Source organism: Coffea arabica, chromosome 5e (genome assembly GCF_036785885.1).
Source record: "Coffea arabica cultivar ET-39 chromosome 5e, Coffea Arabica ET-39 HiFi, whole genome shotgun sequence".
Lineage (NCBI taxonomy): Eukaryota > Viridiplantae > Streptophyta > Magnoliopsida > Gentianales > Rubiaceae > Coffea > Coffea arabica.
The window spans coordinates 50,259,003-50,274,120 of NC_092318.1; the positions used below are offsets into that span (position 1 = coordinate 50,259,003).

The 15,118-nt window shown below is 44.5% G+C and overlaps 2 protein-coding genes across 2 annotated transcripts; both read right to left on the minus strand.

Moving 5' to 3' along the window:
* Positions 1 to 1,605: 1,605 nt before the first annotated feature.
* Positions 1,606 to 3,184, minus strand: LOC113691041 (2-oxoglutarate-dependent dioxygenase DAO). The gene is made up of 3 exons (XM_027209217.2): positions 2,747 to 3,184; positions 2,331 to 2,652; positions 1,606 to 2,049 (listed from the first exon to the last, which is right to left on the minus strand). The coding sequence occupies exons 1-3, from the start codon at positions 3,076 to 3,078 to the stop codon at positions 1,789 to 1,791; spliced, it is 915 nt and encodes a 304-aa protein (XP_027065018.1). The 5' UTR covers positions 3,079 to 3,184; the 3' UTR covers positions 1,606 to 1,788.
* A 10,155-nt stretch (positions 3,185 to 13,339) lies between these two features.
* LOC113689567 (uncharacterized) lies at positions 13,340 to 14,095 on the minus strand. The gene has a single exon (XM_027207328.1). It carries the CDS (start codon positions 14,093 to 14,095, stop codon positions 13,340 to 13,342), a length of 756 nt encoding a protein of 251 aa, XP_027063129.1.
* Positions 14,096 to 15,118: the final 1,023 nt, after the last annotated feature.

The window sequence follows — 15,118 nt, forward strand, 5'->3', positions numbered from 1 at the left end:
ACCTTTCAAGTTTCAACAAAGGGATGGACTGTTGACTGTTGCCGCGGATCGAGGGGACTAGTAAACGAGGGAGAAAGTGAAACCGTTGATCTTACAGTGCTCTTCAGTCTTCTCTAGTCACTCCGGCACCTTGCGTTGGTAGTTGACGCTTGAGTTTGACACACCATTTCCTCTTCCTGTGGTTAAAAATGATTGGTGGTCACGTCACTTTCACTTTGGTTGTACAACCTAAATACATACGTATATACGGATATATATATTTATACATATGTACACATATGCTTAGATTTCATCCTCAACGGAACGGGACTTGGTTGTACATTAATTTCTCGACATGACACAGGGAATTTAATCATCTCTAGATAATTATTTGGATTGTCCCCTTTTTTTTTTTTTTTTTCTATTTACTGGGGCAAAAAACTATAAGAGAATCTGATGACATCAGATAGGAGAGTTTGTACACAGAGGATTGTTCATTATCAGATAGGAGAGTTTGTTGGTCCCGTTTGCACGCTTCCCTTTGATAATTCTTTTTTTTTTTTTTTTTTCCTGCAACGATAGATGTCCTGTAACCTAATCTAACCTAATTTAGGAGAAGGGGTAAAGGGAGATGATCAACTAAGACCAGCCACATGTTATGACAAATTTGTGAGAGGCAGAGGTGGAATCCTGACCTCCATCTTCCCTTTGATAATTCTTGCCTCTTTTTTTTTTCCTTTCTTGTAATTTTTTTCCCCTTGATATTGGCGCTGGTCAATTTTGAGCGCGTTGTGCCTGAAAAAAGTTCCAAATTACTCAGGGGAGGGGAAGCTAGTTTGACTACTAGACGCGAAAAGAAATTCGGGAATCTACAGTAATTTACAAAGAAAGTTACAAATTGTGTTACTATTCACTTGTCAGCAGGTAGTTCACCAAATAGGCAGAATATGCCTCGAGAGTTTGCTTGCCAGCTTTTGGGTTAAATTTGGGATTAAATTTAATTAATTAATTTCAAAAGTCTGATTAAAAAAAAAAAAAAAAAGGCAGAATGTGCATGCAGGATCGATCAGCATCCCTTTTTTTTTTTTTAAAAAAAAAGTTTTATTTTGTGTAATGTTTGAAGCAATTTTACAGGATGTACAAATTTATAACTCAAATTTTCCCCTTAACAAACAAACTAAAAAAAAAATTAGCATGCGAGTTTTTTTTTGTTTGGTGGAAGGAGGTAGTACACCAATCTATGTCTATGTATCGTGTTTTGCATTCATTTTCTAGTTAAACCACCTTAGGATCGGATCGCGATTGTTGAAGCCAAAAAGGTCATAAATTGAGACGTAAAAAGTGAAAGGCCAAAAAATTCATGGCTTCGCTTTTCTACTTAGGAAATCTTCACATCAATGTGAAAAAAATGGTCTACGCTGCTAAGTACAACGGACGTCTGAAATTAATTAATTTGATAAGAAGCTATTTTAATCCCCACTTGTAATGATTTATCAAGCATAATCACGAGAGAGTCGAGTAATATCACTGGTAGATTAGTTGGCAAACAAATTTTGGAGTACTGGTTAGTAAATTTTTTCAGCAAAATCGTAAGAGTTAAAATATTACCATAATTCACACGACACATTTAATTTACTTAACGTTAATATATCCAATAATGTATAAGCGATCCAATTAGACACTCCAAGGGCAAAGGAGAATATCGATTACAAGAAATGATATATAATGGCAACCAATCAATATTAATAGCTAAGAGCGAATAATTAACCCTCATAATCCGCCCCTTCTCTCTGAACCCACATCTGAAAGTCAAGAATCAATTGGCAAGGCGGCTCGGAACAACTCGAGAGCTTCACCTGTGGGTGAATTGGTGGAATGACGTAGCTTTCTATATGCCTCAAAATCAAATGGATTGTAAAGACGAGGATGCTCTGAATCCACCAGCTCTGATGCTGCTTCAACCCCCTTACCTCTCGGTCCTAACACGAACAATGCAATTGAGATACGAACAGTTGCTTTATAGCATTGTACTCTATGCTTGACGTTGTTAAATCTTCCATTGCTCCATACCTGCATGCATGCATGCCTTTTGATCAGCCCTTCATTGGCTAATAGCAAAGTTACATACAATAATAGGATTCCAGATGCAATTGCAGAGGTTTGTAACTTTGAAAGTTATGAACGTATAAAACTTCTTCAATCGTTACTTTTATTGTATAATTATATACACAGAAGTTACCAAGTACTACTGCCTAAATATGGATTCAAGGCTGCAAAAGTTACTTGCATTTTTAATTAGTTGATATGGATATAATAGTGAGAGAAAAGAAATTTGTAAGGCTAATAATTACCATGCCAACATCTCCAATGTTGATAACAAGGGTGCCTGGTATGGGATCCACGGAGACTAAGTCTCCAGTAAACTTGTTCACAACCTCTAGACCATTAACCAATTCATCATCCTGTAATATGGTGATGAATCCAGGGTCTGAATGCATTACAGCACCGGTTGATCCAACACTTTCTGGGCTATAATTGTACTTGTTCATTTGGAACTGGCAAGGCCAATCCTTGAATGCCTCTAGTCCACCCAAACCCAACCCTTCAGTCATCTTTCCACCAAGATCTTTCGCAAGCTCAAATAGAGCTTGAGAGTGCTTCAATATAATCTCCCTGCAAGAAAGCCGAAATTTTGAGCAGTTGTATACACATGATCTTAGTTAAGAGAACCCTTTGTGCATTTCTACTTTGGGACGAGAAAATTCACCTTTGATGTGGAGAAGCATGAACTTGAGTACAAAAATCATCGACAGCCCCCGGGGAGGCCATGTCATAGATATTCAGTCCCTCGAAATATGGACTTGCCATGTTTAGTGGCGTGTATCTCTGGCCAGGCCCAGGAGGAGAGTCTCCTTGCTTGATTTTGAATGGAAGATCCAAGAGCGAGCGGCAAACAACTTTCATTTCTGACAAGACTGTCGATGGAATTCCATGGTTCACTAGCCTAAAGCAACCCCATTCTTCACATGCTTTCACTAGTTTCTCTGCTAGACCATGAGGGTCTTGCATGTCAATTAGTGGGACACCTTTAGTTTCCATCTCTGATCTTGTGGATATTTCTCTTAAAATTACACTTTCTCTTTTTTCTTCTCTGCTCTCTCTGAGATTGCTTGAATCAAATCTAAGAGTGTGTTACTCCTCAATGCCACGCAGTCCTTTCATATATAGTGGTTTAAGGCTTTTGAGTTGTTGGGATTACAACGTTAAATAGTCACATCAATCGGACTTCTTGGAGGTTTCTTCATTTTTTTCTTTTTTTTTCATTTTTGGTTTTTTGGACGCGTCTCTCTGTCGATTTTTGTTTGTTGTCCTTGACTTGGATTATATTGATCAATTTTGAACTTGTTTCTAGAAAACTTTTATCCTCAATTGAGCACTAAGCTGTAGATTTCTACCAAAATATGTCAGCTATTTGATCACAGAAATATGCTTACCGAAAGGAAAGTTGAAGCAAGAAAACATTCTTGCCTTTCCAGTCTAATGTTGATGCCTACAATATGTGTTACGCCTCATGACATGCAGGATGAAAATCAGCCAATTTTGGAAATGGATCTAACAAACTCGTGTTTGGATTGTAATTTTCTGAAATTTTTGTAAAAATCATACTGTAGTGATTTAATATATATAAAATAAAAAAATAATTAAAAAATATATTTAAGTAGAGATTTTTTTGGTGGGAAATCCCTTTCCGAACAGGGGTCACTGTCCATGAGAAATCGTGAACATAGCAGTTCTAGAAGAAGGAGCCGTGAACAAGTTGGATTCTCTTGCTAGTAATGAGATCCTAAATTTCCGTGTTAATTTGGCAACCGTGTAGATTTCAATTGAATTCTAGAAGGGTTGGTAATTTCGATCTTCATTGGTTCAATATCTGACGCGAAGGTACGTAACCAACGTTTTCCTTTGGGAAATTTGCCAAATTAGTCCCTAACATTATCACAAAAAACTTTTTTAGTCCTTAACATTTAAAATTTGTCAGAATAGTTCCTAACATATAAATTATGAGCCAATTTGATCCTAATGCTCGTATTTGCTCTTTTTTCCGGCTAAAAATACCACATCGACATAATTTCAAGGGCAAAATTGGAAACATTTGGTAATCCATAATTTTCCACCATTCTCTTTCTTTCTGATGGCAGCTTGCATAGCCAGATTCCTAGAATTGGCTCAAAGGTTTTTGAGAATCTGGAAGCTTATAATAGGGAAGGAACTAGTGGTGGTGGGGGGAAATAATGGGGAGGTCAGGCGGAGGAGGGGATGGTGAAGGTGGGGGTGGCGATGGGACCAAGGGTGGTGGTGGTGGTAAGGGCAGAGGTGGTGATGGTGAAGGTGGTGGAGGGGATGGGGATGGTGGGGCGAGGAAGGAATTGCAGGTGGTGGGGGTGAAGGTGAAGGTGATACAGGCGGCGGTGATGGTTGAACCGGTGGCGGTGAAGGGACTACGGGTGGAGGCAGCGATATGGGTGGTGGTGGAGGTATGAGCAGTGGTGGTAGCACTGCAGGTGGAGGGGAAGGAAGTAGCGGTGGCAGTAAAGGAATGAGTGGAGGAAGAGGAGGAAAAGGCTGCACAATTGGCGGCCACAGTGGAGTCGGGCGGGGAGAGGGAGTTGGCCTAGGCAGGAAAGGGTTGTTTCCAGAAGACCTTGAGAAAGGCCATGCCCGCAGCTTCCAAATAAATATGAATAAAGAGGGTCACAATTTGATGATCCTCCTGATCTTCTTCCTCCGCTGCGGCCTCTTCTACTGCCAACTCTATTTCTTCTTCGAGCACTTCTTAGTTCTTGATCCTCTTCTTGTTGACTCGATTTTGTATGGTTATCCTTGGGATGATTTCTGGAATATTCTGCAAATGATGAATTGACAAACACCAATGCTATCAGAGTCACTACTAGTACGTTTCTTTTCATCCTCAATATTTTTGGTCGTGTGTGTCAGATCCCAACTCAAAAACCTTTGAGCCAATTCCAGGAATCTGGCTATGCAAGCTGCCATCAGAAAGAAAGAGAATGGTGGAAAATTATGGATTACCGAATGTTTCCAATTTTGCCCTTGAAATTATGTCGGTGTGCTATTTTTAGCCGGAAAAAAGAACAAATACGAGCATTAGGACCAAACTGGCTCATAATTTATATGTTAGGAACTATTCTGACAAATTTTAAATGTTAAGGACTAAAAAAGTTTTTTATGATAATGTTAGGGACCAATTTGGCAAATTTTCCTTTTCCTTTCAGCTCTCGTTTAACCACTTATTGGAGCACTAAAAACATTTATTGCAGCAAAATGGTCAAACGTGCTTAATTAACAAGGAGGCTAATAAATAAGCAACTGAAACCTCTGTACAATAAAGAGGCAGGCATATTCAACCGGGTGTTTGTGGGTGGTCGATTTTATTGCTGCACTCCTACCCGACAACCACCCGTATTACTCCATTTGTCGCAATATTAGGTGAAATTGGACAAGGGGCACAAACGGTTGCAGGTTGTATTAGGTGAAATTGGACAAGGGGCACAAACGGTTGCAGGTGCAACCGTTTGTGCGGGTTGTATTCATTTTCCACGGCGCATAACTTTCATTGTACACGATGTAACTTACTTTGCCCACGACGTAATTTTACAACACTTTTTTGTGGGTCCCACACATGGCGTGAAAATCGAGTTACATGGTGTAATCTGAGCCGCACAAATTTTTGAGGCCACATCGTGGCCGTGAACCTTCAGGAACGGTTGTCACTGACAACCGTTCCTGCCCCATTTCCGGTGAAATTATATCTCGATCCAGATTAAATATATGATAAACTTAGTAATTGATATTTGACCAATATTAGAGTAAAATTTTGAAAGTCCAAGTTAATCATTATGCCCATCTAAATTGGTATTAGATGAATTTACGTGTGTACCTTTTGAATTTAAAATACTTCCTTATTAAAGTGAATTCGAAAAAGTAAATACACCCTTACATGTGTCCACGACAGCTCAGGGAGGAGGAGGGGAGAGCAATGTTGTTACACTCGGATCGGATAGTGACTCGACTAAATTACTGGGTTAGGAGTCAATTGGTCAGATCGATCGGACCATTCGCAAAAATCCATTGATGTTAGCATGATGTCATAATTCTTTTATATTTTTATAAGTTTCAGAAATATTGAAATTAAATTCTTGATTGTATTTGGCCAATCATACAAAATGTTCCAAAAATATTAGACTTGTAATCAAATATACACCTAATAATTATATATAAAAATATAAATTCATAATTACAATATGTCTATTTTCCAAAATTATTTGAAAAATTAAATTAAAACAAATTAATGTAAGTTGGAATCACTAATACTAAATTGATAAGATGATAGGAATGAAATATCTTGAATTAGAGATCATTCAGGAAAGTGAGTGATTTTGGTATTTACACTAAGTGGGTGGCGTTTTCATACTGCCATTAATAAATGAAAGTGTTACAATTTAAATAACTCAAATTATATTTGAGACAAATAAGAAATAAAAGTTTGAGAATCGGGTCAATCAGTTGAATCCAATCATTGGTTCAACCGATTTTGATTGTTTTGATTGATTTTTGACCAAAGTGATTTGTACTACAAACTAACTTGGGAAAAGGTCGATTCACGATCGGACCGGTCGAACTGAATTGTGAACTGGCCGGTCTGGTCCGGATCTAACAACGCTAGGGGCGAGGGGTGGGGTTGTGGCGGGAAAGGAGAGGAGAAGGAGAAAGGAGGAGGGAGCGGGTGGTGGCGGTGGCGGTGGTGGGTGGGGGTGATAGATAAAAGAAAAAATAGTGTACATTTAATCTTTTAATTTTTTATATATATTTGGAGTTATTTTTGATATATTGTATGGATGTGACATTTTTGGAGTTATTTTTGATATATTGTATGGATGTGACATTTTTGGAGTTATTTTTATTTATATATTATGATGCGACTGCCGAGAACTTGATCTGAACTGAGCTGCGGTGGGCTGAGCGAACTGCAGAGGAGCGGATTGGCGCGTAAGCGAGATGTGTGAACTGCCCTGCAAAAAGAAGTGAACGGCGGAGCTGGTTTTTCGATGCAACTCCGACGATCAAGTCAGTGAGAGTTTTTTCAGAGTAATAGTATATAATACTTTTGATGGCGTACCTTGCTTTGCTTTGTGGGGGTGTATTTATAGGCTCCGGGGTAGTTGTTTCCTTATAGGAAATGGAGTCTTATTAGAGAGGGATTCCTCCTAGGGCTCCGTTGGGTGGCTCCGAAGAGTTCGGGGGGCTTGGCCCATCTGGTAGGAGAGGCGGCGCCCTGCGCGAACTGACTACCACCCTGTCCGAGTTGATCCGACCGAGCTGGTAGGTCAACTTGCCCGAACTGACGAGTGGCCGTGGTGGATTGGCCCACCACACTAGACTCCCATGGAGTCTAGAGTCATCGAACAGTCGCGTTCGCTCATGCAACCGCCACTTCAACCGTCACGTCGCCTCATAATGGCGGTTTCCAGTATTTAATTCGAATTAAATGCGAGTCTCTTCATGTTCCCGCCTTGATGGTTGCCTATAAATAGGCCCTCCAGGCGTCACTTTCACTCCACTCTTCTCACTTTATCAGTTCGTTTCTCTGCCTGCTAGCTTGCTCCTTCCCTTCTTCTTTTAGGAGTCGAGAGTCAGTTCGCGCATCTTGCCTTTATACCCCGCCTAGCATCCGAGCCTTCCTTTTTCACCAGTAAGTTCCCTCTTCTTTTATGTCTTCTTCATCTAAGCGATCCGATATTACCAGTTCAGCCCCTAGACGTAGGGTAGCTCGTTTTGTACTCGTAGATATTAGCTCTTCTACTTTCTCCTCCAGCTCGTCCTCTTCTAGTTCATTCGAGTTCGAGTACATACCTTCCCCCGTTCTATCTCCCGTTCGGATAATGAGTTTTCGTGAACATCCCGTCGATCCTTCTGTCGGAGTTGCTGCCCAAACAGCTCCAGATCAACCCGTCGTGGGGACCTCGGGGGGAACGGGTGGCGACTTTGGCGAGGTCGACACCATTTTCCCTGCCCTAAAACAGAAAGACGTTGACGAACTGGCAGAGAAATACGACATCCCTGTCTAGTTCAAAGCCAGAGCCGTCCGACTTGAGGAGGTCGCCAGCCGACCTCCCCCAGGGTTCGTGGCAAAATATAGGGACCAGCTAATAGCTGGTCTCCATCTTCCTATCCCCAATTTTCTTTTTGAAATCCTCACCTTCTGGGGTATTCGTATAACCTAACTCATTCCCAGCGCTGTTCGTTTCATACTTGGCTTTTTTATCTTATGCCGCGTGCTCAAGATTCCTTGTTCGCTCAACCTGTTCCGATCTGTATTCCAGATGAAGGTCAGCAGTCATATGCCTGGATGGTTTTACTTCACTCGTAGGAGCGGGGCGAAGACCCCCACCCGTGAACTGTTCGCGAGTGCGCCTTCCTCTATTCGGGACTGGAAGCCCCAGTTCTTCTATGTGAAGAACATAGGTCTTCCTCCCCCGACCTGGAGGATTGAGATCCAGGTCTCCGATCCACTCCTTTCGCCTCTCCCCGTGTCCGAATTCGAACGCTTACTCAGTTCGGACATTAGGTTGAACATGAAGGAATTTAACAATGCCCAACTCTGGGCTGCCGGTCTGATCCGACCTAACATATTAGATCCCTCCTCCGAAAACAATGCTCTCTCCTCGGATGGGCTGGCCACTTGTAATTTCTTTGCTCTTATTTCCTTGTGTGTTCGAACTGACGACCTCTGCTCGTCCTGATACTGATCGTTTCCATTTGTCTTTATACAGTGAAGAGGTTTTCTCAACTCCTATCTCTCCGGAGGACTGGCAGCTCGAGCACGCCTACCCCAGCTCCTTCCATTGTTCCGGCTAGCTCGGCCCCTCTACCGCCAGTTCAACCAATTCCAACTCAGTTATCTCCGGCGGGGGAGACAGGAAAGAAGAAAAGGAAGAAGTCCACGGCGAAAAAAGCTAGGACTGAGACGACCTCGTCTCCAGCTCGGGAAGGTGGATCGATGCCTGACCCTGCTTAGTCCGGACATTATGACATCAACAACCACGAGGAGCAGGCCCGAACTGAGGCCCTTCCTCATATGTGGCAACATAAGAGCACCTCGCCCTTCGACCCGCAGACTAGGCTGATCACGCATCCGCATCCTATGCATTTCTGCCCACAGTGGGGGCTGTTCGTGAATAACCGAACTCAATATCTGGAGGTAGCTCGAGAGTTCTTGCATGGTGCCATCCTTCCTCGTAACTACAATTTCATCAAGACTGCAAATCCCTCCGACCTCCTTGACTACTACTATGCAGGGGCAGCTTAGGTCGGTTCCCTTTTGTCCTTATCAAATTGTGTTTCTCATATCTTCTTCTTCTTTTCTTGGACTAATCGATATTCTCAAACCCGAACTACCAGATGAACGTGGTAGGTCCTGAGCTGGCCAGACGATATGAGAGCTTGGTCCCCCTGCTAAGTGAGACCAAGACAACTAACGAAAAGCTGTCAAGTCAGCTTGAAACCGCTACTGCGGAGGCAGAGGGCCTGAGAAAGCAGCTCGCGCAGGCTCACTCGAACTTCGAGCTGGAGCTGAAAAAGAATGCTGCCCTGTCCTCCCAGCTGAAGGACGAGCAGCAGAAGGGCATCAAGTTGGCAAAGCAGGTCGTGGCTGCTAGGGAAGAAGGGTGCCAGGAGGGTGTTCGGGAGTTTCTGAGGTCGGAAGACTTCATGGGCGACTTGGCCATCTTGAACATACTTGTGCATCAACAAGGGTACACCCAGACCCTGAAGGAGGTGCAAGAGTTGAATCTATCAGGGTTCGACCTGGGAAAATTCTCAAACTATAACCCTAGTGCGCTGGAGCAGGTCGACTGACTGGTAGAGGGATACTCGCGCGGGCGCAAGCTGGCCGACTTGGTTGTTGATCCCTCGCTGCCCGTGACCACCCCAGAACCTGAGCAAGAGGAGGAGGAGGGAGAAAACTAGAAAAGCTAGGCATTAGGATAGGGCGCCGAGCTGGATAGAACCAGTTCGTTTTGTACGAGCTCTGCTCCTTTTGTAAATTTTCTATTGAAGGAATGAAATCTTTCTTTTGCTAAACACTTAGCCAAAATTTTCATTCACATCTTTCTTGTCATACTATCTTAACTCATTCATGCGCGAGCTATATTCTAAAACAACTCAACCTTGACCGAATACATTTGCACGAACTGGACTCTAACTTTATTCAGATCTATGTAAAACAGCTCGGGTCGCGTGCAAACAGAGTAAACAAGCTCTAACGAAAAAGTCTTAAATTTGAATTATGCCAAGTAAGTGGGACTTCCACTCCGCTAAGGTGGGCTAACTTACAGTATCCTGTGCGATTTGCTTCTTTCACCATATAAGGATCTTCCCAGTTCGGATCCAACTTGCTCGTACCCAAGACCCGATTGAATGAGTTTTTTCGTAGGACCAAATCCCCTGATTTGAACGAGAGGTATTTTACCCTGGCGTTGTAGTGTCGCACGACCTGTCCCTTGTACTTAGCTATTCTTATGGCTGCCTCTTCTCTCTTCTGTTCGAGTGAGTCCAAGTTGAATCGCATCTCACCCTCGTTATCTTGGGCCACAAAATTCTGCACCCTGCTCGATGGCAGGCCAATTTCTGTCGAAATTACCGCCTCTAACCATTAGTTAAGACAAATAAAGTTTCTTGAGCGGCAGTTCGGGGGGTAGTTCGGTAAGCCTAAAGTATGGAAGACAGTTTGTCCATCCACCCGGTTCGGCCGGACTCTATGCGAGTCTTTAAGCCATGCAGGATAGTCCTATTGACGTTCTCTACCTGACCGTTAGTTTGAGAGTGTCCCACGGAAGTGAATTGTTGCCGGATCCCGAGTTCGGAGCACCAATCTTGAAAGAAATTGTTGGCGAACTGCCGGCCATTGTCCGAGACCAGGACTCGTGGTATGCCAAACCGACAGACTATGTTCCTTCAGAGGAAGTTATGGACCGACCTGCTGCTGATGGTGTTGATTGGTTCGGTTTCGACTCATTTAGTGAACTAGTCTATTCCCACCACCAGGTATTCATACCTTCCTTGAGCTCGGCGGAATAGGCTGAGCAAATCTATTCCTCACTGGAAGAACGGCCACGGGTTTTGGAGGGGAATCAGCTCTTGAGTCGGGGTATGGTGAATTGGTGCGTGTCTTTGGCATGACCTGCACCTCACCACCAGTTCAGCCGAGTCCCGGAAGATGGTGGGTCAGTAATATCCGGACAATATCCCCTTTTTGGCCAGAACCTGCGGGCCAACATGATTTTCGCAGATACCCTTATGTAGCTCGCGCTGGATGTAGTCCCTTTCCTCGAACGTCACACACTTCAGCCACGGGCGTAGGTATGACTTCCTATAGAGTACTCCATCTGTGAGGATGTACCTCTGTGACTTGAGGAGGATTTTTCAAACTTCCACTTGTTTGAGGAGAGCTCTCTGCTGGCTAAATACCGCATAATAGGGTCCATCCATGAGTTCATCACTTGAATCGCTGCAGTGTCCAGCTGTTCATACGCTCGCCTTTTCACGACCTCTACCAATACTTCCTTGTTCAGTGTACCGAACGAATTGGAGGCCAATTTGGAGAGGGCGTCGACCCTTCTGTTCCGACTCCGGGGGATCTGTTCAAGCTTGAACTGCTCAAATAGACTCATCAGTTCATGTACCTTGGCGACATACTTCTTTAGCGATTCTTCTTTAACTTCTTAATTTCCTAAGACTTGATTCACTATCAGCCGCGAGTCGCTATAAACCTTTATTGATTCAGCCCCCAGTTTTCGGCCCATTTTCATCCCTGCGATCAGAGCCTCATATTCGGACTCGTTATTGGAGGCTCTGAAGTCGAATCTCAAGGCGTAAGCCAATTTTTTCCCAGTAGGGCTGATTAAGAGAAGCCCGGCTCCACATCTTTCATTGCTTGAAGTTTCGTCTACATACAATATCCAGGTCGGGATGGCGTGCTTGGCAACCTTTTTGATCTTTTTGGCCTCGGCTCGTACGCCAGCCTCTCCGACCTGTTCGGCTTCAACTCGCATAGCAGTCTCTTCGGCCTGTTCGGTCTTGGCCGGCTTTGTGCCAACTTCTCTAGCCTGGTTAGCCTCGACCTGCTTCATGCCAGCCACTTCGACCTGTTCGGCCTCTGTTACTTTAACGCCAGCCTCTCCGGTCTATTTAGCCTCAACTCACGCAGTCGCTTCTTTGGCATGATCAGCCTCGGCCAACTTCGCGTCGGCTTCTCCGACCTGTTCGGGTCTCTTCTGTTCAAAGGAAACACCTTCCGCTATGAAGTCAGCTAATGCCTGGTCTTGATGGTTGTACGAAGTTGGTAACCGAGATCATACTCGGACAGCTCTACAGCTCACTTGACTATTCTTCCTGACATGTTCGGCTTGGACAAGATTTGTTTTAAGGGCTGATCTGTCACCACAACAATAGGGTGAGTCTGGAAGTACGACCTAAGTTTCCTGGTCGCGTGAACTATCGTCAGGACATACTGCTCAACCGCGGAATACCTGACCTCCGCCCCTTGCAGAGCATGGCTGATATAGTACACCGACTTCTGGACCTTGTCTTCCTCCCGAACTAGCACCGCCGCGCTGACTGCCTCCTCTCCCACAACTAAGTAGATGAACAGGGTTTCGTCCTGTCCGGGAGAGGTTAAAGTCTGCAATGTGGCTATGTGTGCCTTCAATTTGTCGAACGCTTTTTGGCACTCAGAAGTCTACTCGAACTAGGGATCTCTTTTTAGGGTCTTGAAAAATGGAGAGTCCCGAACAGCTGATTTCGATAGGAACTTGTCCAAGGCTGCTATCCTACCAGCTAGTCACTGCACTTTTTTTATGTTTCGAGGAGAGTCATATCCATGATGACCTTCATTTTGTCGAGATTAGCTCTTACTCCGTCTTTGGATATCATGCATCTTAGGAATTTGTCCGATTTGACCCCGAATGTGCATTTCTTGGGGTTCAATAGCTTCCGTGAACTCCGAAGGATGTCGAAGATTCTCTCTAAGGTCCACGATGAATTGTTCATGAGTTCAGCTTTTCACCAGCATATCGTCCACGTAGACCTCCATATTTCGGCCTTATGATCTTTGAACAGCTTGTTCACCAGCCTTTGGTATGTCACTCTTGCGTGTTTTAATCCGAACGGCATGGTGACATAGCAATAGGTACCGTACTCAGTGATGAATGAGGTCTTCTCCTGATGTTCATCATCCATGGCTATCTGATGGTATCCTTTGAAGGCATCCAAGAAATAAAAAATCTCATATCCCATTGTTGAATCCACAAGTAGGTTGATTCGGGGAAGAGGGTAGCAATCCTTGGTAAGCTTTGTTCAAATTGGTGAAATCCATGCACATTTTCCAAGCCTTGTCGTCTTTTTTTACCAGCACATGGTTGGCTAGCCAGGTCCAATAGAAGACCTCCTTTACAATCTTAGTCTTCAACAGTTTGCCTACCTCAACATTGACGACCTCATTTCGTTCAGGCGCAAAGTTCCTCTTTTTCTGCTTCACAGGCTGAACGCTGGGGTCCACGTGCAACTTGTGGACGGCCAGTTCAGATGGAATTCCGGGCATGTCTTCCGCACTCCAGGCAAAGATTTTTGCATATTCCGCCATAAGGGATTCTAGCGCCCTCCTGGTCAGTTCGCTTAGGCATGAGTCGGTCTTAACCACGCGATCTGGTCGTTCTTTGCTGATCAGCAGTTCAAGCAGCCTTTCATCTGTCTCCGGTCTCTCCTTCTCTGCTGGCTCCCAAGGTTCCAAGTAGGCTATTTGAGCTACCAATTTTTCCTTACCCTTAAGAGTGGTGATGTAGCAGACTCCAGCCACCTCTGGATCTCCTACCACTTCCATTACTCCCGCAGATGTGGAGAATTTCATGCTGAGGTACAGGGTCGAGCAGACAGCTCGGGGTGCTTTCAGGGTAGGCTGCCCTAAGATCATATTATACGGCGATGGCTCATTCATCACTGCGAAGTTCACCGGGACAGTTCGACATTTTAGCGACACCACCATCGTGACCATGAGAGTTATCATTTCCACAGATCTTACCAGGGGGCCTGTAAAGCCAATCAAGGGAGTTCAAACCGGGATGAGCTGCTTGTCCTCCAATTGCAGTTCTTTAAAGATCTTGTGGTACAGCACATTAATGGCGCTCCCATTGTCTATGTACACATTCTTTACCTTGTAGTTGCACGTTATGACCTCTATCACGATGACCTCATGGTTATTGGAGGCCAAGGGCACTGCTTCCTCAGGTCCGTAAATAATCTCCTCGTACATTTTTAACCGTTTATTTGGATTCTCTTAACTAGGAGGGGGCGGTTGCTCCGCCGTACAGCGTGACTATCTCCTCTAACTGGTTCTCCCGCGATGGTGTTGATCACCCCCGCTAAGTTCTGCATCTCCTGTTCGGGAGTTCGGTCGCGGGGACCCCACGGCCGGTCGCTCGGGTAGTTCGCGCATTCTCGCTTGTACTCCCCTCGGCTCTGGTCAGTTCGTCCGTTCCGGAGGAACTGCCTTAGGTGTGCCCCCACTTGATCAGCTCTTTGATGTTCTTCTTGAGGTGACGACAGTCCTCGGTGTCATGCCCCACGTCGAGATAGTAGGCGCAATACAAAGTCTAATCTCGTCTGCTCTTATCGCCTATCAATTGTCGAGGGGTTCGAGAGAGACCTTCCTGTTTCATTACTCAAAAACCTGTGCCTTGGGCGCGGTAAGGGAAGTCCAGACCCTCTCTCTTTCAAAGGGTTTGCTCCTGGGTAAACGGTCGGAGGTATTCTTTCGGGCCTGCGCAGGTCGCGCATCCCCCTGATCCGTGTTCTTTCTTCGTCTTTCGTCCCTCAGTCTTTCCTGCGCACTCTTCAAGCAATTGGCCTTCTCTGCATTGGCTTTCTCGTGAGCTCGGTTCAGCATCTCCCGAACTGATTTGGGAGGTTTCTCCACAAACTCGGTATATAGTTTCTGCTTGTGCAGTCCATAGATGAAGGCGGCCATCACGACCTTATCGTCCCGATCCCAGACCTGGAGGGATTCGTT